Source organism: Ambystoma mexicanum, chromosome 11, assembly GCF_040938575.1.
Source record: "Ambystoma mexicanum isolate Mex_15411 chromosome 11, UKY_AmexF1_1, whole genome shotgun sequence".
Taxonomy (NCBI): domain Eukaryota; kingdom Metazoa; phylum Chordata; class Amphibia; order Caudata; family Ambystomatidae; genus Ambystoma; species Ambystoma mexicanum.
This window is the reverse complement of record NC_090934.1, coordinates 972,181,740-972,208,301: the sequence shown is the minus strand read 5'-3', so window position 1 is coordinate 972,208,301 and position 26,562 is coordinate 972,181,740. Positions and strand designations below refer to the sequence as shown.

The following is a 26,562-nucleotide window of genomic DNA, read 5'->3' as shown; positions in this document are numbered from 1 at the left end:
TCTCCGGTTCCGGAAACACCTCAAAACCTTCCTCTTTGCTTCTGCTTTCTCCCCCCCCCCTTGCTGAATTCCTGACTGAAATTGCACTGGTTTACCTGGCCACCCTTCTGATCTCTGGCCCAGGCCCTGTCAAATACCCACCTGCACTGCCTCCCTGGCAACCCCTGCACTTGGGGACTGTTTTTCTGTATCCGTTCAGCCCCCCTACCAGCACTTACGTCTGCACTTCCTTGCACTGGCCACTAGCTGGCTGTTTTATGTGTCTTATTATTCCACTTCCCATGTGCTGCCCTTTCCCTTCCCCCCTTCCAATGCACTTTTCCTTTCTCCCCCTTCCCTTGTACTTGCGCGATCTGAATGACACCTGGCCTAGTAGGATCGTTGTCTGTCCTCATTTTGCCCCCCCCCTTGCCTCGTCATGCCTTGAAACACTTGTGTATAGGCGCGTTATAAATGCCATATCATATATCATATCATATCATATCATATCATAAGGGGTCCTTGGAGAATGGAGGCTTGAGAGCAGGTAACTCTAAGAACGGAAGGATATTGTTTTTTGTCAGTTTACACACACTTCTAGCTAAGGCAGGATTTGAGGGAGTGTTGGGTGTAATGATTTTGATGGTGGGAGGGATGGAGAAATTAATGAGGTAGTGATCCGTCCAGGGGCAGGGAGTGTTGGAGCTGATGTCTGCGTTGCAGTTATGGTCCGCTACCCAGTCTAAAATGCGTCCTTAGAGTGGGTGGAGTTAGAGATTTGTTTCACGAATCCAAGTCCTGAAGAGCTTTGGCCAGGGATTTGACTTGTTTATCTTTTGGATAATTGAGGCCAAGTTTTAAGTCACCCAGTAGTAAGGATTTAGAGGTGTTTTCCAGGTTATTGCCTAATAGATGGAGAAGGCTTTCCTGAAAATCAAGTAGTGGGCTAGGCGGACAGTAGATGATGTGAATGGTGATAGTGCAGTTTGGAGAGAAGGAGAGTTTCACAGTAAGGGCATCAGCGTTGCCCACTAGTGGAGAGTTGATTTGTCTGATGGAAAGGGAGTCCTTAATTATGAGTGAGTCCTTCTCCCCCTTCTTTCAAAAGCAGTATGTTCTGCTGGAGTAGGTTGTAGCCAGGTGGGAGGGCTACAGATATGGCTGGACCCGCTGCTTCGTGTAACCAGAATTCTGTGATAGCAAGGGCATCAAGATCCAGGTTAGTGAATAGGTCAAGGATCTCAGTGGCGTGTGCTGGGAGCAAGCGTGCGTTTATAAGGGCACATTGAATGTGGGTGGGATTGGTGTTAGATATAGACTTAGGTAGTTTAGGCGGTAGGATAAGATGTTCTTTGTTGGTGGTGTTAGGGACGTAGGGAGTGTGGTTGGAGTGGTGTGTGGGGGGGGTGCGAGAGTCTTGTGTTTATTAGTAGCAGCGATATGAGATGTGTGCAGGCCTATTAGTTGGTTTCTGATAGAGGTGGGCCTATGGCATGTGAGATGCAGGCTCCGTTCAGTGTGGTAGCTCAGCATGTAAAGTCTGCGAGCAATGATATCACTAGTGTGGAAAGTGGTGGGCAGTTTATGGGCGTGAGGTTTAGTTTGGTGGCTGAACAAGGAGGTAAGGAATGGAGTGGGTGGAATGTCTTTTGAGTTCAGTGGTATGTGGCCATACCTATGAAAGTAGTCATTCCCTAAAATACAAAGCCAAAACTCATAATAAATGGACACACCCCAGTAGGGAATGAGACCAGGAGAAAGATTGCGAGTCAAACAAAGTATGATTTATATAATAGTAAAGTGAGGCATGCAGAGGACTCTGAGAGCGCTCTGCCAACAATACAGAAACATGACTTTTTAACCACAATTCACATCATCAATGACGATTTCTATACGTGTTACATGGTGCCACTTCATTAACTCATTCAGCTAATACATTATACACTATATGGCGATGGTGCTGCTTGATTGGCCGGTGCTGAATTTGTTGCTTCTTGTGGCATGTGGGTCAGCTGGGCACAACCGTCGGTTGTTTAACTAATCTAAACACAGTGGGGAGAAGGTTATGCAGCCAATAATTCCTAAAGTTGGGGTGTTCGAAGGAGCTGGGGCATATTTGTGGAGAAGAATGGTTTTCCCCAGCAATGCTTCGGCCATGTCACACACAGGGCAATGATCTCAGAGGAAGAGAAGAAGTACATTGTCAGTTTGCAACAATTCGTACCCAAGCTTCTGTGAGAACAGGACAGCCGCGGTGCAGACAGGGGAGGAGGAGTTGGGTGTACTTGGGTTAACTGTGCGTATCGCTGGAAGAAGGGAGAGAGGGTTTATTAGGAATCATAGTGCGGCCTACTAAAAGATAGAGTCGGGACCAATACAAAATGGAGTCTGGGGACGTACGAAATGGAGTTTGTTATGTGTCGTGCAATGGCTTCCAAGCTCCGTCATCAGTAGCCCGGACATAGGGACGTCTCCAGCAAATGAATGAGCATAACTTTCGCTTCATATAGGATGTAGGGGGGGCCAAAAGGACCCTTCCTCCCTTACACCTAGGTCACAAGCGTTACTGGGCCTATGTGATATGCTAGCGTGAGGGTGCAGAACTTAACTAATTTAGCAGAAAGGTGTCTCCTTTACAGTGTGGGGGTTTGAGAGAGGCGATGGTCTTAATTACTTGGTCTTGAGAGACAGGGGTGAAGTTAAACTTGGTTACTGATGCTGTATTCTCAGTCAGAACAACCGGGGCGGTGTCAGCACTCTGGACCAGTAGTTTTCTTTTTATGATAATTTTGTCTTGGAGGGATTTGATTTTAGTGGCTAGGGCATTCTGTATGGTAGTGCACCAGGCTTTACTAGCAATGGCTGGACTCGGAGGAGGGATAGGTGTGTCCAGTTCTCTAAGGATTGCGAACAGTTCTTTGCTGTTGGACTCAGGATTGGTGATATGTAAGTTCAGGGAACTGGCTTTGTGAGTGATAACTGCTAGTTTATATTTTTGTGACAATAGCTGGAGTTCTTTTTTGGAATCTTTTGACGGCTTTTTTCTTGTGAGATGTTCTAATGCTCTTTTGTTTCTTCTGAGTTCAATAAGTTCGTCATTGAACCAAGAGTTGCTGCGTTTAGGTCTGGGTAGTTTAGATTTGTGTGAGGCTGCCTCATTGATAGCAGTTTTCAAGCAGGAATGGTAGAAATGTGATATGCTATCTGTGTTGGGGATCATATTAGGCTGTGACTCAAATAGTTTGTTAAGGATTGGGGTCAGAATTTCTAGAGTGAGCTTTCGTGAATTTCTCACCAATATTGGAATGGGTGGTGGTGAGGGTGATTCTTGGGGTTTAGTGGTCGATACATTAAAACGCACTAAGAAATGGTCTGACCAAGACATTTTTATGATATCTTCAAGGGATACGTTAGTATTCAAGGTTAAAATCCAATCTAGAATTCTGCCTTTGGTGTGGGTGGGTGCATTGACAATTTGGGAGAACTACATTTCTTGTAATGCCGTTTGGATGGTTGTGGCTTTGTGATCATGAGTGTCATTAAAGCCCAGGTTTGTGTCGACTAATAGTACGAATTTAGTTTTCGGTTTGAGTAGGGGGGTAATGAGTAACATGATATCTATATCCGGCTGATTGGAAGAGCTGGGTGCTCTGTAGAATAACAGGAAATTAAGGGTTGTTTTAGGGTCAGTGGTTAATTTGAGGGCTAGGAGTTCATAGCCATCTATTCTGTCTATGTTGCAAGCTCTGAGTTGTAAGGAGGATTTGGCAATAATGGCTACTCCTCCTCGCGAGGTATCTTTGTGGTCAGTTCTGAGAATGGTGTAGTCCGGTGGGATGGCTAGGGTCAGTGTTGGACCTGGGGTAGGTGGAGCCAGGTTTCAGTCAGTGCTAGGATGTCTAGTTGGTGTTCCAGAATGAGGTCATGTACATCAATGGCATGAGTACCTAGGGATTGCACGTTCAGTAGTCCTCCTTTCAAGTGTGTGTCAGGTCCGGAATTGTGTAGGCAGGGTGTGAGGGGTGGATCTGCATGTACTGTGTTGGCAGGCTGGATTTTGGAATGGGAAGACTGGGAATTAAGTTGACCTATAAGGGGCAAGGTGGCGCGCTTCAGGGTTGGGGTTGTGCATAATGAGTGGGTTGTTGTTAGTGATCCTGGGAAGATTAGGTGATGGGCTACTCTGTTTTCCCGTTATCGGAAAGGCACTGGTGGGTGTGTGAGGAGAGTCTGAGTCTCCTGGTCGCTCCTAGTATCGGTCTCGTGATATTGGGGGTGTGAGCTGGGGTTCTTGCTCTTAGGTGCGACTGACGCATGGAACCTAGGCATGGGGTGGTAAGATAAGCGGTGGTAGGAGTGTTGGCAGACCTTACTGGGCTAGGGGGACATGAGGGGATGGTAAGAACGGTGCCTAACGTGCCTAAACGGGAAGCTTGTGAAGTGTTGGCGGTTATGTTGACTGTGCTGAGGATATTTTTACTCTGGTGGGGGCTACAGTTTTGTGCAGAAATGGCATAGGGCAAGGTAGGGGGTGATGTCTTGGGCAGCAGATGCAACCCAGGCCTGAATCTTGATTGATTTTGGAGCCTTTGGTGCATATTAAAGTGCAAGTCAAGCTGCTATCTTGTGCGGGGGTCATCATTGTCTGTTATGGTAGGATGGGGATTATTTGGAAACTAGTCTGCAAGGCTGTTTGGTATTATAAACATAACACACTAAGACAATATAACATTGCAGTGTTGGCTTTTGGTGGGATAAAGCAATAGATGTGCAGGGCATGTATGTCACCATAGGGTCAGTAGTAAGGAGTAATTTCACTGGTGTGGTTTGTAGTGAGAGTAGCGGTACTATTGAGAGCAGGTCAGGGTCTGGAAGTTCAGAGTATACCGTGATGTAGGGCGCAACTGAGTACCAGAGTTCCAAATGGTACTGGAAAGCAGTGGGCAGCGATATGTGTAGTACAGTATATGTGTAGTACAGTATATGTGTAGGACAGCATATACGTCAGCATAGGGTGTAACTAGGTACAAGATGCCAGGTGGTGCGAGAATACAATGGGCATCAGGGTGCAATTAGGTACAAGATTCCATATGGTGCCAGAATGCAATGGGCAATGATAAGGAAATACGTAGATGCAACAGTGCTTGAAGGTGTAGGGAGCATGGGCCGGTTATACACATGAGTAGTTAAGTTGGTACATAGACACAGGAGCCAATCAACTAGCAGATCATGCAGAAAATAAGTCTCAAGGGCCCATTAACTCTTGAAGTCAAAGAGTTTGTGTAGTTGTGAGAGGCAACTAGGATTAGTGGCCATGTGAGTTTATCTTTACCTAGTTCAAACTAGATATGATATGACTCAGGTTACAACAAAAGGCAGTTTCACTATAGGTTCGTAATGGCACTAGATAACAACATTTTCTGTAGATTACAAATGGAATGGTGGCTATAGCTCATATATGAGCGGTAACGTGCTAGGGTGGCAGGATACTAGTAATATTAGTGCCATTTGAGGGAGTACATTTTATACATGATGACTTCAGTAGAGAAATGGTATCGAACATTTGAGTGCAGCGTTTGGTATTCTAATGCGTTTACCACATGGTTCAGTCTGAGTGGTCTTCATCAGGATTGCGTTTTGCAGGTAGATCGTACAAAGAGGAGTGTCCGTGAGAGGCTATAGTGGAAAGAGTGCTCGTAGATGTGAGGGCAGATGGTGGTGCGTATGAGTGGAGTGAGCTGCTGCGCATCATTACGTGCCCTACCGCCGTAACGGCCCAGACAGGCACAAACAAGTGATGGCCTTTTGTATCGGGCCTTCTGTAAGGAGGCTCGATACAAAATGTCAACATTATCTTTCATAGCTGGACTGAGCTCACAGGGTGGACAATGGAATTCTTGAAATCAGGTGTGGCTTTTAATAATTATGTGAACCATCAGCCACCATATCAAAACCTTGGTATGCCTTATATTTCCAGATTATCCTCCCAGGATGATAGTTTAGCATAATTATGTGATTTTGGAACGGAGGTGCAGAGTTAAATGCAGCCTCTTCTCTGAATTTACTTTGTTGTCGCATCAGCTGTCAAACAGGGTACTGGTTACATCCAAACCTACTCTGTGCCACGGGAGAGTAGGAGCTGCACATCAGAATCCTTGGTCCCAGGTGTACACTCTGCTTTTGGCATGGAGTTTGATGAAAGGGGTGTCTGGTTAGCAGACCACCCTTCCTGAGATGAATTGGCTGTATCACTTTATAGCTAATAAAAATCAAAAAAGCCAATGCTTCCCTACCCTTGCCAGATGGCTAACTTCACAAAACCCTCATTAAAACAATCAAATGTCAACTGCATTTGAAAATGTATTTTTGCTGTGCTTTCTGCTAAACGTCTGAAAGTGTGTGACAAGAGTTTTTGCACCTTCTGGTTTCTGTGTGAGCAACCATAACCTGATAGCATAATCTCTCCAGGCAAGCCGCCAAAACTAACAAAGGGAAAAGGTTCCTGGATCCATAAGGTTTTCAGTGAATATTATTGTGTTTGCGTTTGTTATTCTGAACTCCAAACTAGACTATAACTCTTTCCCATAAAGGACTATATTTGGCCACCAGTTTTTCAACAAGACTATTTGCCTGAAATTGCACTTTTAGACCCCTGTGTATACAGAATATTGTAATACTTGTATCACATTCACTCATACAATTCACTGTACGACCCTGGTAGCATGTACACAATAACACTGGTTAAATGTTTCACCCATGCATAGAGAGATCACCCCATTTTTGACACTGTTTTGGCTCTACTATGATAAATACTTTTGGGGTATTTGCAGTATTGATAGGGTGGGTGGTTTGGTTAGGAGTTCAAATCATTGCTTGTTGTCATGAATGTGCTCCTCGAATGCTGTGCATGTAGCTTTAATTTCCATTTGTGATAAAAATGCCAATACTAAATCTATTTTTTGGCAAAAAAAAAGTGGTTGTGTTCTGACCCTGATCTTTCTGATGGCCTCAAAGACTTTCGAAAGTTAACTAATTGCGCTGAACAGCGATTGTTTTTATTCGCTCTTTGACTTTTGCTTTTTTATTAGATCTAATCATCTACCCCTATTCATTCAAATGGCCCCCCTTCACTCCGACTGGAGCTACGCTGGACTTAAGGGGATTATTCCTGCTGTACTCCACTACAGTCTGCTGGGCTACAATTTTTTCATTCCGGATGCAGTAGGTAATATTTATTAATCAACCCTTCCTGTGTGCACCAATTAACTGAAGATATTGGGGTTGTAGGTCCATTAACCCCATCCATAGTCATACAGACCTTCTACATTCCTAGAGCATGTCCATTCTATAAAATATTTGCTGATCCTACTTTAGGGTAGCATTAAATAGACCTTGGTCGTGGAGCCAAGGTCTATGTAATAGGTCTGACATATTTAGCATTGGTCGTTGGTCTAGATTTCATTGCACAGTATTTGAGAAAGGGTTGTTTATCTAGATTAAAAACAAACAGTCTTATTTTTACTTTTTTCTGCTTTACACGACTTGTATCAGAGCCAGGCCTCTGATGGAATATTTCTGTGTTTGCTTTTTATGGCTGCAGTATGTCTAAATCAAAACCATTGCATCAATGTTTAGGTCTGGCTAGCTAAAGCTTTATTTCTTTCACACACCTAATGCATCCTTATGTGACATGAAGGCTGTGACTATTAAGATGCTCTGTAAAATATAGATTGCTTTTGATTTCTCCCCTGCATCTTAACGTTTGTCTCTGATTAACCTATTGCAATCTTGATGTTGTGATTGGTGGAGATTTTATATTTACCGGTCCATTCAAAAGGCCATTTAGCAACAACATTGTCACTGGACAGAAAGTAAGCTACAGGCCCAAGAATCTGCTGTACATTTCCGAACACTCATGGACATAAGGTGATCAGGGTGCTCCTCCCACAGACTATGAACACATACACAACCAGAGACACAATGAAATCAACAGGATAGGGGCTATGCAGTAAGATGTGCCCAGTTTTAGGGCCCTGTCAGTGTCCATCTGTGAGGACCTTGACTGGAGCAGATCAGGAAGTGGTCTGCACATGGGCCAATGCTGTCTTTAATTGCAGCAAAGGGACCTTCAAGAAGAAAGGTGGGAATTGTGAGTGGGTAGAGAGGGGAATTGTGGGGGTGCAGAGTTAGTGGGGAGAGAGGAGGTGAGTTGCGTTGTATGCTGTGTAGATGTGTGCAGCGTCAAAGAACTCTGTGCACTGTACTTGGGATAAGGTGGAAGTGTGGGCATTTTTATGATCCTTGTTTGTTACTCGAGATAGTTTTAACCCCACAGGCATGAATGGATTAGAAATGTGTGGTTGTGTGGTGGAGTGGAGTAGATGGGGTGCGCTTGAGTGTGTATCTGGAGTATATTCTAAAAGGTGTGCTGCTGCGGTGTGGTACAGTGTGTGCATACGTTTGGCCAGCAGTCCCAGGCAGTGAACATTGAGAGTCTGTCATACAGTTTGAGATTGTTGGAATGTTAGGGGAAAATCTGGGTATCAGTGCCTATCATACACTGTGCACACTGTATAGGTACTGATGCTCTGTACCTACCAGAAACAGTGTATATGAATGCACAAAGGCATATGTTGGGAGTGCCTGTCCGAAATATGTTAATACTAAATGCCAAATCATTGTAATAGGGTGAGAAAATTTAGCGTACCCCAGCAAGAGCTGGCCTCTGGTGTTTGGAATTTGGTGAGTGTATTTGTGCATATGATTCCAACACTATTCCTAGCAAAACAAAAGAGGTGATGGCTGGAAGGTTTAGACACTATACCTGCCATGTTATGCCAATACATGGTCACCTGAAGGCAGTACTTCAGACATGGTGTGATTACCCCGAGCCCCATCTCCTCCACTGCACATTTCATGGTATGTTGCACCAACAGACATACAACATAATAGCTGCATCCTGTTACCCAGTCAGTCTCACGTTCCTCTTCAACCTCCATCTTGGCTGATGGCTTAGAGGGTGAGTCATTCTTCTTTCACAGTGGATGCAAGGAGTTCCAGGATACGGAACCAGCCAATAATAAAATATGTACCAGGTCAGCATCCCTAATGGTTATTTTGTGGCGGCAAGTGTGCGTTTGTGTATGAATATTTCTCACAATGAGCACACATGTATCATTATCAGTATGAATACGATTGTGTGTGTTTCTGTGTCTGGTTGTGTCTGTGTTTGTCTTTATGTGAACGCATGAAGGGATGTGCATAGATGCAAGTGTCTGTTTGCACATGCATGTGTGAGTGTTGTGTGTTTTATTGCTATGTTTGTGACAATGTATACAAACAAGAAAGATCCACCTTCTGTCTCCCCCTTTGCCATTACACCGACGCGACTTTTGATCTGGTTAGTATCACCAATTATATATATGTTCCTTTATTAAATTATTCACAAATAACTAACCATAAATTATATATGTATCTAAAACTGCAAGTGTGTGTTTGTGCATGAATGTATCTCCCAATGTGCACACATGTATCAGTATCAGTATCAGTATGATTAGGATTGTGTGTGTGCCTGTGTTTGTGTGTGTGTCTTTATGTGAGTACATGAAGGGGTGTGCATAGATATGAGTGCCTGCGTGTGCATGCATGTTTGTTTATTTATATACAGGAGGAACAATGCTCATTTGATCACAAAAGAATGTACAATAGATAAGAAATCAGATTTGAGGGGACACCATGAGCTCCTTCTAATGGGGTGAGTTTGAAGGACATCCTGACCAGAGTGTGGAGAGGAGAAAATGCAACAGTCACCGGGGACAATAAATAAGTGGACATACAAAGATCAAGGACAACCAACATTGGAATTTTGTGACCATGATGGGTGAAGTAGTAGCGTGGAGGCAGAGGAAGTGAGGAAAAGAGGTAGGATAGAGGCGAGTGAAAAATGTTAGCTAGGATGCAGATGATTGATAGGTTAAGAGGGTAACTCAGAGGGGAGGAGGTAGTCTTTTTGTTTGGTTTTGAACAAATCCATGTGTGCTGTTTCTCGGATCTCCCCGGGAAGATAATTCCATGCGAGTGGAACAAGAAGAGCGAAAGAGCGGAAGCGAGAGGAAGCACAGGGAGGGTGAGGAGCCACACGGGTAGTTGAGGAGGCAGAGCAGAGATTAAAAGAACGCTTAAAGAATTGGATAGAGGAAGATAGATACAGTGGTGCCTTACCGTAGATAGATGTGTGAACCAAGAGAAGAAATGTAAATCTGGCCCTGTTTTGCATCATCAGCCATCCACTCTGGTGACCATTAAAGGAAGTAGGTTTGAAGTGAGGAGTTCAAAGAGAGTCCAGAAAGCAAATGTGATGATCTTGTTGAGAGGACAGAAAGCATAGTTGGGAAGACCAAAGAGGATGCTGGCACAGTTGTCCAGTTTAGATGGATAAGAGATGCTTGGCGGTGTTGAAAGGAAGGAGGTGCCTGATTTTCCTAATATTTAGGAGGTTGAGTCGAACTCCAGTTTTGGAGATGAAAGTAGAGAAGGTGTGAGAAGGGTCATAGATGACACCATGGTTTCTAGCTGAAGAATAGTTGGGGGGAGTGTCAGATGGCAACTCGAGAGGCAGATGAAGAGATAAGAGAGAGCTTTTGGCAGGTGAGAAGACCACCTTTCTTTTGGTAGAGTTTAACATCAAAGAGTGCAAAGCCATCCAATATTTAATGGCAGAGAGACAGTTGGAAATGTTGATAGTGAGATCAAAGGAGAGTTCAGGAAAAGAGAAGAAGATTTTGTAGGCTTACCCACAAGAGGAGATTAGTGCCCCAAGAGGAGAGGTGTAGAGTGTAAAGTGGAACAGACCCAAGACAGACCCTTGTGGAACACCAACAATTAGAGGAGCAAGTTGAGAGGTGTTGTTGCTCCAGGAGACAGATAATTGGCAATGTGCAAGGGAGGATTCAATCCAGGCAAGGGCTTGATTGTGAATCCCAAGAAGAAAGAGATTATTAAGGAGAACAGAGTGATCGACAGTGTCAAAGGCAACAGACAGGACAAGGACAATTTGGATAGAGGATAGGTGGAGTGCTTGTTCGGGAGAATTCTCACACAAGTGCTAAATTCCCTCTACCTTAGAGCCCTCCAGCTCTTTTGCTATATTTTGGGGCTTTGAACTTTTCATTTTCAATGTGTTTAAAACAACTCCATGGGCATCATCGTTTTCTCTGTGTCACACAGCACCTTCAGTGCAGTGGCAAAGGGGTGTCTTTTAGATTCCCCAAGGTTTAAATACCTTCTCTGGGACTGACTACGTCTCCAAGAGCATGTAAAGTTAAATTGGCTTTACTAGTCTTTTTAAATGTACTGATCCAGCACACACTATCTTCCTATAGAGTGCTGGAGGGGTTCCTAGCTTCCCCTAAGTCAAACACTCATGTAACAGTAAAATGTTACCTTTTCCTACTTTAAATGGCTGGTGGCAGTGGTTTAGATCAACTACTGTGATTTTTCCCGACCGCTAACAACAGTAGCTAAAAATCGTCTCAGCCATGTTTTTCAATATGGCGTCCCAGACCTATCGGTAAAAACAGACTCCGGTCATCTTTTTTCGACATTTATTTTAGGAAAAGTCCTTCTTGTGTTTGTCTCTGCGCGCCAAACCAGGTTTGGTCCCTTTGTTAATTGGCCTTTGGCGGGCTTCAGTGCTGAAGCCCTCATCTGGCGCCTGAGTGTCTGGGGTGGACAGGATGTGAGGGAGGCCCCCGAAACTCCCTGTGCTTAGCCTCCTAGGTGACCTGAATGCACTCTGGCATGATTGGCTGGCTGACTGTCCAGCAAGGACAGTCACCCTTCTGGTTGAGTGACAGCCAGGCTGGAATGAATGGGGGAAAACTGTTTAAAAGCAGGCCTCTGGGACTTGGAAAGCGGAGTCGACCACTGGAACGAAAGAACCGAAGACGAGCTGAAGGAAGAGGACTGCTGAAACTCCTGGATGACCGGTGAAGCCCTGCTGCAGGTCCGAATTGCCTGAAACTCCAATCTACAGAGAAGCCCTTCAAGGTTAACTTCTTCTCTTGAGGTTGGTGGAAACAACCAACTCGTAAGCTACCTGGACACCGTCCCCATCTGGCCGAATTTTCATCAGAGTGCTGTTGAAAACCGGATAGCCAGAGGGAAGGAAACCAGCTAGTGGTCTTTAAGGCACTCACACCTTAAACCGATGTCTTGCTAAGCTTTTGGCCTCATCCCTGGGACGTCCTCCTTCTTGTCCCCACGACAGAAGCCCAGGAACAGCGAGGTCTGCTCGAACTGCCAGGAACAACTGCCTCAGCTACAGCTCTTCTTCATTAACAAGCTACTGTGCAAACGCGGTCCGGAAATCTTTTCGGCCATTGCTAAAGTTCGTGTAACTTTGCTCAACTTTGAAGGCTTGTCCTTCCCTAAACATTCGTCAAACTTTTCGCCTAGCCAAATTATTTTAAACTCTGTGGCAAAGACTTAACCATTAATACCAAAACTGTGCTATCCAATACAAGACTCTGAACCATTGACTTTGGCCCAGGCCTACGAGATGAATTGCTGGTTGTAGTGTACTGAAACCCTTTGCCCTGCCTATGAATGCATGTGTGCTTTTGATTCTTATAACCTTGTCTTTTTACCCCTTTATTAAGTATCTGAAGTGCCATTTTGCTTCCACTTCAGTGGAGCTAAACTTGCTCATTTACTTAGCGGTTGTGTAATTGTGGTTTATTAGTGTGTAACATTGAGCTGCTCTCTCTAGTGTAATGTTTTCAAACGAACTGTGTAAATAAATGTATAATCTTTTACCAAGAAACCTTGAGTAAGTGTTTGTTTGAATCACTGTATTGGTTGGTCCTCTGTGTAACTTGTTCTACTGCTCACTTGAACTCTTGAGATAAGTCTGGCTGCTCAGCCATCGCTACCACTTTACTGTGTAGTACATGATTGTACCAAAGGTAAAATTGTGCTACACTTGTAGTCCTAATTGCATGTAGTATTCCCAAAGGGTACTTTAATGGGGCTCAAGAGGGGTTAGCCTTCATCAGAAGAGAAAGCACTTTGTCAGTATTAGTGTTACTAAAGTGGGAGATGGAGGCAGAGGATGATGGTAGAGTAGGCGGTGTGTAAAATGTAGGAGGAGGGAGTATGAGGAAGGGCAGGAGAGAGTCACTAATTGTTGAAATGTTTGCAGCAAAGCATTCAGCTAGGTCATTAGCTGTGAGAGTGGGAGTTGATAGTCATAGACCTAGCAGGAGTAGGTTTAGGGTGCCCTTTAGCCAGTGTGGATGGTTGAGGTGTGAATAAATGAGGGTCAGGTAGAATTCCCTTTTCTCTCTATTAAGAGTGGACATGAGAGAGTTCAGGGCATAGAGGAAGAGTTGCAGGTCCTCATGCGAGTGGGTATACTTGCATTTGTGCAGCAGCCGACGCATGTCTGTGCAGAGAGAGATTATGAATAGGTTGACCCTGGTTGAGGATGCTCAGAAATACTGAAAGTAAGCAGTGGGAAGTGAAGTCATATAGTAGGGATTGGAAACTGGAGAAGGCAGTGCTGGTGGAAGAGGTATCGGTTGTGAAGCAGGAGAGTGAGAACTGTAGATCAGAGAGAAAGAGGAAATGACAGAGGGTTTACATTTATTTTGAGTAATAGGTGAAGCAAGTGGTGAGGATAGGTCACAGGGTGGAAAGGAGATGGTATTGGAAACAATTGAGTGATGACATATGGATGGTGTGACAGTAGTATTAGTGGCTGATAGAGAGGTGGATATGAATAAGAGATCCGAAGAGTTACCCCCTGTGTGGGTAGAGTGGAGCGTGTGATCACTAAGAAAAGACTGAGGTTCAGATTTCTGAGAAGCGGTTGGAGAGGGATGGTTAAAGTCACCTGAAAGAATGAGGTGATGTTTAATGTAAAGACAATACAGGAATTGCCCAAGATAATCAAAGAATGCTCCACTGGAACCAGGAGGGTGATGGATGGAGATGATGTGAACCTAGTGAGGCAGAGCAATAGTAGAGATGGTGAATTCAAAAGATGTAGGAGAGGGCGTGGCATAGGAGATTTGTGAGGCATTCAGGTAGGAAGAGAGTAGGTGTCCGATGCCTCCACCTTGCCAGTCAGTCGAGGAGAGTGAATGAAGGATAGTTTGAGTCATGTAAGGCTGCCAGAGTGGCAGCTTCAGATGGAGAAATCTAGGTTTCAATAATAGCAAGAAGGTCTAGGGGAGAAGGGCTGGAGGGAAAGTAGTCAGTGATAAAGGAAGTTTTGCTGCATACATACTGAACTTTAGAGGTTTTTGCATGAAGCTTAAGTAGGAGTCACATGACCAGTAACATGATTACTCTTCGCATGTGTAGAAATAGAATGCCCAATGTAGCATGGTTGTAATTTTGCCTCAGGAAGTCCCAGAGTTTTGGGCGGAATGTGTGGCATGAGAAGGAGCATTTTAGGACTACTCATATTTTTTGTAAATCCATGTTGGCTGAATGGATTTTAATTGTAAATTGACAAACAATTAAAAATAAAAGTAAAGTGTTTTCGCACGTTTTACCTGGACCAAGTGCTCTTTTTATCTTTGTACTGGCTAGTGATGTTTGCTATATATTAGAAAGCAACAACACAGTCTGACAGTTATTAGAAAGTTTAATATGGTTTTGTCCCGCAACCATGATAAAGAGCACCTGCTGGCTGTAGGCTTGTGCACCACAGTGTGGGAACAGATATATATATACATATATATTCTTTTATTAAATTATTCACAAATAACTTATTACAATTCATATTTCACATATATAAAAAAAAAACACCAGATACATACAGGTTCACAGTTCATCATCATCATATGTCACATTTCGATCTGTCCCCAATTATCTGTAACAATCATATTATCATTTAATATTTCTTATATCACAATCGACACAGATATGGCTGATGGAAAAAAAGGTTTTGTGGTGACTAATGATTCCTTTCAAACTAGATTTCCAAATACTTGTTTACATTAACCTTGCATTATATGTTTCGGTGCTTATCATCATTACTCAACCTTCCTCAGGGTCTGAAAAGGACAGTTTATCCATATTCAAGATATGCTACATCTTCAAATCAACCTACTATGACACAAATTGGTTCCCAATCACTATCTATAAGCTGGATTTAGCTGTAGTGGTACAAATACATAACATATTTTTAGTATAGCTATGTAACCAAAATCATGAATTTTTATAGGACACTATGCCAATAACCCCATCTCTTGTTGCCTCTTCGCATCCATCTTGTTATTCCATACATATTTGAGGATAGCTAAGGGACAACCCACCGCTTTGTGCCCTATAGATTTGTTCAGTGTAGGCTGTAGGAAAACACAAAGATAATAGACCCCACCATTGAAGATCTAACACATTTAAATATGTTGGTGTTATCTGTATAGATTAATGAACTTCACTCACCCTTTCTCTGTACAAACCATATTTTGTCTTCCTTCTATCTCCATTATTGTAGAAAACTACAATGCATTCTGGTTATTCTTATTATTTGATGTATGCAAAACCAAACCATAAACGTAATATTTGTACACTCTTACTCGTTTATCTGTGTTCTAATTTAAAAACATCATATTGAAAGATTCTTTTCTGACAACCTTTATGGCAGTATTTAAAATGTTCCACATCAGGTCCATCTTCTGTAGTCGGGCCATTTTATTAAGGACACTGCATAGTGAATTCTATTGGAAGATGGTCTAAAGGTGAGGGCTAGTCCCAATGCTGCTCACTAATATTGAAATGAACAGGACATGACAACCCTTTGGCATTCATTTCATATGTGCCATACCAGAAAATGGATTCCGTATACGATGTATCTTTTATATACGCCATCACGCATTATGTATCCATGCAACTGATATGATCATGCCATGTCTTGCTCATAACATCTTAGATCAATGCACTATTTTTCTTTCCGGGAAATATAGTTTGGCACAGCTTACGCATGCTTTCTCACAGATTAGGTTGCACACATTCTACGCCTTTGTGTTGTCCATATACTTATGCTGTACACGTTTTTGCTATCTGGGTAATGTGTGCCTGGGCGTGTGCAATTGGAGAAGAGTACCATATACGTATAGTGCCAGGGCATATGGATTCAGAAAGCTATATTTGTGGTCATAACTGTGTGAGTAATAGCACTCAATGGCAAACATTTTTTTCGGCTTGACCACCTGATTGAAATGCCTGCAATATACTGAAAGTACTTGGTCATATCACTGCAGTACCCAGCATATGACAGACGTACTGTGTCACATTATAGCACTAACTAGACATATTAATGCAAAATGTAGCATGTGGTGTACCTGAGTTCTTGATAGCCATACATGACATATTGTCCACATTTTGGACCTACGAGTTTAGGACCTGGTCACATGATAGTACAATCTGACATATGATGGATTTCCTATGCTGCTGCACTTAGACACAGTCAAAGCATCCACACATATACAAATGATACACACAAATACACATCCCAAACCAACCATGCATCCACTGTCCACCAATACATTATTGGCACTAATGCCATTTGTGCAATTTCAAATACTACCCTTTATTTACAAAAAGCAGGTACTCGCCTGCACCATCAGAATTTTATGAAATAGTGCTTTGTCATTATCCCATTTGTGGCAATGTGGGTGAACAGAAAATGGAGGTCCACACCGACACAAAAATAATCCTGAAAGATCACCCACTCAACGCGTACAATACCATAATCCACAGGCAATTGATGCATGGAGAGACAGAAAATAGCTAAGTCGGGTGAATAGAACCCTTAATAGCAAGTTGATTCAGCGCCCTGGGAGCACAGTGCAAGTCAAGCTGCATGGTAAAGATTGTGGGCGTGCAATTCAGACAAGCTAGCAGAGCCGGTGTTGGACAGTCTGCGGCATGCAGAGATGACACCCAGGCCAAACGGTTGGCATACCTATGCAAGAGCGCAGGGTTGATTCCGGAGGTGGTGACATTCCAGCATACCAATCTGTAGTAGCAAGTAGAGAGAAATGTAGCAGCTGTGTAGCAATCCTCCTCACCCGTGCTACAGACAAATAGTGAAGACGGGCTGCCGGGTGGGTTACACTGAGGGTCCATAATAAGAAGCTGCCGCAGCAGAGATTCAGCGGTGATGGTTAGGTGGCTCAAACCATGTGGTTGATGGCTTGTTCCCAGGAAGAGGCGGGTTGGGCCTCTTTTTCGTATGTGCTCTATATATTCCTGACTTACTGATTTAACTTAAAGGCATGGTCTAGTAAAAATGTTTATTGTCCATACGGGTCGGCCATGTTTTTTTAAGCCTAAGTGGCTCGATTTTAGAAAACTTTCCTATGGACCTTACCCGAGTTTTCGTCCATTAAACGCACGCGAAAACAAGCACCAGGGAGCCGCCATTTTCTGATAATCCTATCTTTTCCCCGATCGCCCTGGCTGACCTGCTTTTGCGGCACTAAATCAATTCCCCCGCCCCTGAGCCTGACATTATCAAAACATTCATATTCCCCGTCTCTCCCCGTGACGTTACTGTGCTGTGTAGGCAAACGCGCCCAGTCGTCTTCTACGCGACTCCACACAGAACCCGGAAACCAACACAGATCAACTCAAAACACAGCGCGCCACAATTCGCAATACGAAACTGTACTTTAAAATGAAACAGCAACACGGTACATTTGGTAAAGTACATTTATTTGACATTAAATGTTTAGAGAATATTCAGCAATTGACATATGAACTCCGGAAGCCATTTATTTTCTTTTATCTGTATCCGCAATAACTGTTCCGTTTCATCTTGAGTCACGCGCTGTTCCTTTATTGTACACAGGGTGTTCATTTTCGTAAAAAGAATCACTTTGGAAGCACGGTGAACCGCAAAGCTGTTCCATCAACTAGGCATTAGTCCAGCCTAAAGGTTGATAAGTTGCTTCTAGCCACTAGTACAGCGTAAGGGCATGTGGGCCCTTGGCGATCGTCCCATAATATGGTGATCGTGCTCCAGTTGTTGACACGAAGCTGCAGGTGTCTGCTGAAGAATCCATCCGCCGGTGTCTCAAACAGATGGCAGTGGCAGAAAGGGATCAAATACCTGTTATGAAAACAAAAAAATGATAATTAGTCTCGCTAGTCGAACTTCATTAATATTACTCATTTTATTTATTACGGCCGATCAGAAACTATTTGCTTGCAAGGATAGTTCAATGGAGTATGTTCGTCTCTAAAATCAATGCGAAAAGTAACAAAATAAATCGAGGCCAACACACAATGATAAACGACAGTCTACATGCCTGAGGAATGATGTGATATATGATATGGCATGTGTAACGCGCCTATACTCAAGTGTTTCTAGGCGTGATGAGGCAGGTGGGGAACAAGGGCAGACAGACAACGATCCTACTAGGCCAGGTGTCTTTCTGATCGCGCATGGGGAAGGGCTGTACATGGTTAGTTGAATACAAATTAAATAATAGGGCCTGCTGGTGGCAAGTGCAAGGTAAATGCCGGGAGAAGGGGCTGAAGGATACAGAGACAGTCCCGTAGTGCAGGTAGGCAGTGCAGGGAAAATTGGCTGGGCCAAGGACCGAGATCGGTGAGACCAGTGCACCTGCATGCCCATGTGCCCACTACGAACAGTTTTACTTGCTTTTCCTAGCTCTTCATTCATTCATTTATTCATGCATCCATTCATTAAATCTTCATTCCGGTATAAAAGCGTGTAAAGATTTACTTACATTATATTTGAAATTTCCATTGTGTCTCTTCGTTATGCAGTCTGTAAAACGGACCGTGCTCTTGACAACGATTTTTCGTATACTGACCTAAAATGAAACTCGGTCTAGTTTCTGAATTTTCTGCCTTATCGTCTCTTACGTTATTGCGCACTCCCTTCAAATGTAGTTCTTTCAGCATGGTCCCTGTCTCAAGGTCAAAAAACAATAGACCCTTATACTTCCAGTGCGACTTGTGGGCCTCATCTGGGCGCTGTCCTTCGCATTCTTTATTTGCAACATCACGTAGTATAGGCATCTGTGAGAACTTGAAGTTTAGAATCCGTCTATGTAGTGCGCCTCAATGTGCAAATGCGAACTGGCTTCTCTCCCAAATGCCACGGCCCGCTTGGCTGGCGCGTTCTAAGTGCCCCAATTTTGTCCCCGTTGTCTGCGAGCTTTGCAGCCCAAATTGAGACATTTAATTTTTGGCAGAAGGTCAGGGAAAGTATAAAGTACCACAGGAGTTGAGTTAAAAGTGAGATTTATTGATTGTTTGTTTGTTTTATTATTTGCAATACGCAAGCCTCCCCTCCGTTAACAGTGCGCAGCATTTACATTTACATGAGATGAGACATGAGAAAAATATATACATACACATATGTGAGGTGAATAGAGAGAATTCAAAGATGACAACCAGATTGTTCGCCACCCATGATGGTGAAGGTAGGGGTTAGGTTTACAGGTACACTGTACAATAACATTTATTTACAAAAAGACAATCGTATTGCAATTATTTAAACCGGGATTTGTACTTCACAATCAGCTGTGCTTCGGGTGGGCATGGCACAGTCGCAATGTTCGGTGGCAATGGATCACTGCTCTGCACAGAAACGTCCAAAATTCCAAATCTGTGCTTCTCTAACACAGCAACAATAAGGCCTTTCACAAAGTCGAACTGCATTTCATCATAGACTGGTTTGATCACCCATTGCTTACTTCGTTTTGAAAACACCTTAGTGTAGCGAGGCATCCTTACTTTACCCCTAGTCCTAGGTTGTTCACGTCCGACATTGCTGTTATGGGCCAAGACCGCTAGTAGAGTGCGATTTTTCATGCCCCGAAAGCTAAAATGCAAGCGCTTTGGCCTGTACTTTAGGCACATATTGTGGAACACTTCCAAATCTCCTGAGTGACAGAATTCTGTCAGTCCTCTCAAATCTCTTGATAGAGTTTTGTCGAAAACAATCTTCTCAATGGCTTTGTGTGTCGGTGAAGATGGAATCAACCACTTCTTCTTCCGTGCCTCCTCTGGGGACAAAGGGCCATGTTCACATTGGTGGAAATGTTCATTTGCTGTCCAGCGGTGAACGTTGGTACAGTGGTGCATCAGTGACCGCCATTTTTCAAGTAGTATTTCCACTGACCCCTCACAAGTTTTTGAGCTCCACCAAAGATGGTTGGTGATAGAATGTGACCACTGCAAAATACTTTCAAAACCTTTTTTTTTCCCTGCAGCCGAGATTTTCTTATTGATTGATTTAGCAAGATGCCATATGTCAAATTGATGTTTAATATGTGGGAACTGCTCTCTCATTGTCTTGGCAATTGAAACGTGTCTATCTGTGGCTATGAGGTCGATGTGCATTCCCCTTGATTGTAGATATTCCACTGATTTTATAAAACCTAGTTTCTCCATGGCCACTGAGGATGTACATTGTTACCTGCACGACCACCAAACTCACAATTTTCTTACTATCCATGTCCTGAAAGTGGTAGGTGCAGTACTTGGCAGAAAATCCAGGGCTGTCGCACTGTCCATCGCCGGCTAGCCTGAATCGTTTGCCTTCGAATGTACTTGCTAGAGACAATTGTTCAATTTTCCAAGCATCACTAATGGCCGGAAACAGATAATCACGTTGGTATGTGTAGTACAGCGCTTTAGAAATGAAATGGGGTCCCACAAACTGAAAGAAAGCCTCTAACTTTCTAAAACTGGAGCCACTAAAAAGTGATGCAGCTGCACACAGTAGATTGCCTGCTGGCAGTTCCCCAGCATCGGTTGTGCAGACCATGAGAACCTATGATTTAATCCACAGGCGGCATTTATTTTGACGTTACTGCCTTTTATTTGACAAGTCACATTAATCAATGGCTTCCCACATACTTTCCCTCTAATGGAATGCACACATTTCAGCATACTTATAATTTCCATCAAACAACTGTCGAATACAATGTATTTGCTCTCTTTCATTAGACTGTCATCCTGCGTCAACGTTGTTTCGGCCTTTGACGTTGTGGAGATTTTAACACATGGAAAGTAATATCGCTGATATCAAGTTCTGATGCGTCTATGGATGCTGCGGCTGGTTCATTCTCTGTCATTTCAACATCTATTACTTCAACATTGATGGGAGAACACAACAATGTCGACAGGTTTTTTGGTGGCAAATTTTTGGCGGGTGTAGATTGTGTAAATTGATCTGCAACTACTTCAGAGCTATCTTCAATACATTCAATAACATCTTCTTGTGGTGGTGCGGTCGCACTGTAGCTATGGTCCAACGCACCTTTGCTGTAGTCTCCAAACACAATTAATTCATGTTCTGGCCATTGGGCATGAGCATCTCGAGCCTGAACACGCCTCGCCTCAATTAATAGTTCCTCCATAGTGTACACGGTCTGGCAAGCCACATCTCTCATTCGCTTCACTGTCTGTGTGTGTATAGTTCTGACACCCACGGGTAACTGGAGGAGAGATTGGAAAAGGGATGTTCAGTTTAAACACAAGATTGAGTGTAGTAGAATTGACTGGAAAAAAACATAAAATAGTCCCAAGACAAACATTTTTTTAAAGTTATGAACTGTTTGTAACTAACCTTTTTTTGTTTTTTTTTCTTTGCAACTTTTTTTGACTCGACCTTCAACATCTGAACGCTGTAGCTCCGATTCTTTTCCGCATGTCCTCCCTTCCTCTTGCGCTGCAACAACTATATTTTCTGTATCCGCATAGACAGCACGGAATGAGGCTCCATCGTCTCCCTGAAACATAGTACTTTCATTACTATGTATCAAAATATTGTTAGCATAAAACACACGTGAGGACGAACACACAGGTACATCTCAATAGCCAAATACGATTTAAACATTGTGTGCAACAATCAAACGACAAGTATTCAACCAGTGATGATCTATTTTGATGGAACTGTCAGTATCCATACCTCTGGCTCTGCATGGACTGCCATGAATGGTTGTATTGGAGAGGAGGCATCCGCATCTCCCTGAAACACAGTACTTGCATTAGTATGCTTTTCAATATTGGAAACACAACACACACTTGGGGTCGACGGCACAGGTACATATAAAGAGATAACCGCAAATGATGCATTGTCCAAAAGAATCAAGGAAAATCCAAATATGATCACATTTCATCGACTTATTTCAACGATTCCTTTACATCTGCATCATCTAAATGAGATGTTGTGATTGTGGTGGAAGCTCTGTCGTCTCCCTGAAACACAGTACTTGGATTAGTTTGGTTTTCAATATTGGAAACATAACACACACTTGGGGTCGAACGCACAGTTACATATAAAGAGATAACCGTGAAAGATGCATTGTCCAAAAGAATCAAGGAAAATCCAAATATGATCACATTTCATCGACTTATTTCAACGATTCCTTTACATCTGTATCATCTAAATGAGATGTTGTGATTGTGGTGGAAGCTTCGTCGTCTCCCTGAAGCACAGCACTTGCGTTAATAGGGAAGAAAGTATAGCAAATGGAATCACGTTATATGATCACGCATGATGGAGCTGTCATTATCCATACCTCGTGCTGCTGAAGAATATCTATGGATGTTGCAAATGTAGTGCGCACTTCCGAAAGCTGTTGCGCCGATTCGTATACTTGAATGTCAGGCTCTGCATCAAGTGCAGGGGTTGACGCTCCATCAACTGCCTGAAACATAGTACTTGCATTAGTGAGGATTACAATTGTGAAAACATAACACACACCTGGGGTCGACAGCACAGGTACATATCAACGGCTAACCACAAATGAAACATTGTGTAGAACAATCAAACGACAAGAATTCCAGCTCTGATGATGATGCTTGATGGTGCTGTCAGTATCCATACCTCCTGATGTTGAAAAACATCTAGAAATGTTGTAGATGTGGCGGACGCTTCAGCATCTCCCTGAAAGACAGTACTTGCATTAGTATGGATAACACTAATTATAACTGAAAACAAACACCAGTGGACGATAACTAAGGTGTATATCAATTGGAAAGCAGTAACGAAACATTCGGTAAAATAATTACACGATAGAATAAAACTATTACTTGACATGCATAAAACAAGTATGTAGCGGATTAGCCTAGTAAGATTACCTGATACGCGCTAGAAGTGGTTGATAACTGCGACCACGTCAAGGATGTAGAATGTTCTTGCTTCAGATTCAAGGGATAGTCAAGAAGTTGTAAAGGTCAATTAATGATTGATAATGAAATGCCAATATTAAAAATAGCCATGTAAGCCGACAGAATACTTGAAAAATGCTCAATACAGCACAGTTCCCTGTCCCCATATATATATACATTGCGTTTGTGGGTTATGAAATAGAAAAAGAATATATTGATAAATGTCATTATTCAAAAAACTATACACTCATATCAATATCAAAATTATTACAAGGGATAGAACACCTACAATATCAATTAATCCATTCGGCTACACACTACCGCAAGGCCGAAAGCTAAATCCGGACACTTGACTCACCGGTGGTGGAATGTGGACGAATAGAGTGGGAATAGCGTTTTCGCACAATTTCCGTGTCGTTCGCCGTTTATTCTTCTTTGTTACCCAAGAAGTTGTGTACATGTCCAAGGAAAAGTGCCGGCTGCAGATGCGGTATCGATCACCCCTCTTGTCCTCTAAGACTTATTGGACTCTACTTTCCAGCTCATCCAGTGGATATCCGCAATGTCTGACCCATTCTCTTATTCGATCAACAGTTTTCGGGAATACATGCATTGTAGTTCCTTCAGATTTCGCATGGGTCTTCGAAGGGCAACCGCTAATCGAACAGGCAGGCATTGTTGATAAATCTGAAAAGTAAATATCGACATTATTATACAATCTTCAAGAGTTAAGATTTGATACAAAAGTAAATGAATCATACAATGATCAATGCAAGGTTTGTTTTGGTCGCAGGAACTATACCGGTTCATTATGTGCTGCTTAGTATTTGCATAAGTTGCAGAAATGTATAATTGATGTGACTGAAATCTGAACATGTGACTCGTCCCTTGGATGTTCTGTCTTGCACGAGAAGGAAACATGCTTAAATTATAGACTGGACCCCCGAAGGATGCAATTCAATGACAATAGACACAGATGAAAATAAATAGATCTATTGATAGCATAGCAATGGAAACTCAAGTCAATACCAAGAGACCAATGAACATAGCACTATTGTGTACTCTACTCGAAAATAGATAGAAATTTAAAAATCTGCGAAATAGGACCAGGATACATGGCCTTACCTTGACCAACAAACAGTTGGATTCAGCAAGCAGAGCAGTATGTTGCGGGAGAATAGGTGGATGGCCACAGGTAGCGCACTGATGGGTATGCTCGAAGCGGTCACAGAAGTTCACGGATAGCACGACGACGAGCAGATTAGCATAGATCTCAGTGGTTCCCAGGTAGCACGTTCAGGAGTTGACTTGCAAAGCACAAAGATGTTCTCATGAGACATATCGAGTGGTTTTTAAAGTATTAGAAACTGGGGGCTCTTTGTGAATGAATGACGTATGTATGTCGTGGTATTAGGGGGGCGGCCTGCTTGAAGGGGAGGCCTGCCTGGAGACACGGGGTCTGAGGAGGCCATGTGACCGATGGCCCCTTGGCGTGGGACACCTTTTGAAGTGTACATGCAGTTTGGCACCTTGGCCATTGTGAATGGAGACACACTTATGTGGATTGCAGGGGGGCGGCCTGCTTCAAGGGGAGGCCTGGCTGGAGACACGGGGTCTGAGGAGGCCATGTGACCGATGGCCCCTTGGCGTGGGACACCTTTTGAAGTGTACATGTAGTTTGGCACCTTGGCCGTTTGCGCCCGTCACAGCCCCCCATGCCAGCGCGCATCCACCGGCGCGAACCGCCTTTGATACAGGGGGGTGGGATGGATGGCCCTGGGGCGTGCAGATAAGGCACCGAAGACTGCTGAATGGAGACACACTTATGTGGATTGCAGGGGGGCGGCCTGCTTCAAGGGGAGGCCTGGCTGGAGACACAGGGTCTGAGGAGGCCATGTGACCGATGGCCCCTTGGCGTGGGACACCTTTTGAAGTGTACATGTAGTTTGGCACCTTGGCCGTTTGCGCCCGTCACAGCCCCCCATGCCAGCGCGCATCCACCGGCGCGAACCGCCTTTGATACAGGGGGGTGGGATGGATGGCCCTGGGGCGTGCAGATAAGGCACAGGAAGACTGCTGAATGGAGACACACTTATGTGGATTGCAGGGGGGCGGCCTGCTTCAAGGGGAGGCCTGGCTGGAGACACGGATTCTGAGGAGGCCATGTGACCAATGGCCCCTTGGCGTGGGACACCTTTTGAAGTGTACATGTAGTTTGGCACCTTGGCCGTTTGCGCCCGTCACAGCCCCGCATGCCAGCGCGCATCCACTGGCGCGAACCGCCTTTATATCAATATACAGTATATCGCCTTTATATCAATGATAGTATATCGTTGCTTATCAATAACAAATGCCACATACCAGAGATTCTTGTGAGCACAGACCCACACTTCAACCGGTGTATTATAGTGGTCAAGACTGTATAATCCAATGGTAAATGTTAGTATAGATATATGTGTGACTTTTATAGAGACATAACCTACTGAAAGACTTTGAACAAGTGTGTTTAGTGCATGCATTATCGAGAATATGTTATGTTAGCTTAGATAGATAGTGACCACCCTGCTTCACAGCAACCAGACCTTCACCCATTCGGAGCACAGATGTCTGACGTCCATCCTTGAATGGAGACACACTTGATTCATTTAAAAAATCGAGACAACCGTTGTTAAAATATATGTGGTGTTTTATTTTGTATCTTATTTTCATGACACAAAAATACAAGACTTTAAAGATTATACAGGTCAGGTTGCAGCACAGCGAGAGAAAATCCCCTGTACTGACTGCTGTCACTCAGGAACGTTTCTCTAATGGCACGAACGGCACAGGCGGGTATCACTCTTCGAACGAGGTGTCCAAGCCTCCCGTGAAGCCACCATGTAAAGGAACGATAGGCCACCAGCCTGTACCACCTGTGAAAAGGAATGAAACAAACTGTTTTTAAATTACCAAGATAAGTTTAATAAACGTTTGTTGTCAATGACAATTCTTGTAACTAATGGCATTTTACACGGACAAATGCTATCTAGACAATGCACACTATTCAACGACTTACATGCGTTACAATGATATGTAGAGGTAATTTTGGATATAGTAGATGACCATGAAATAGGAGTGGCATGACAAGCAGAGTATACTTACTCGTTACTCGGATTACGAGGACGAACAGTTGCTCGAAGTTCGTGCATAAGCACCATCATTATTCTCAACACGGCCCGTGTGAGGCAGGCTGCCCTGAAGTCTGGCAGCTCGGTGATGCATTGCGGTCGTGGCTCGCCTTCCGAAATGTAGGCCAGTCATCCCGAGTTTTCTCGGCAGCAGCAGTTCTCGTCCTCAGTTGGCATTAGCTTGCACCGATTGCATGTGCACCAGGTGGAGACGCCGTCCATTCGACTAGGCCCAGGCTCTTCA

General features: G+C 43.6%; 1 protein-coding gene across 1 annotated transcript in view; it reads left to right on the top strand.

Moving 5' to 3' along the window:
- Window positions 1-26,562, top strand: part of LOC138503979 (SITS-binding protein-like) — a 945,315-nt gene that overhangs the window by 734,118 nt on the left and 184,635 nt on the right. The window contains exon 7 of the mRNA XM_069624126.1: window positions 7,068-7,204. Within this exon, the coding sequence (XP_069480227.1) occupies window positions 7,068-7,204 (137 nt within the window). The remainder of the gene's footprint in view (window positions 1-7,067; window positions 7,205-26,562) is intronic.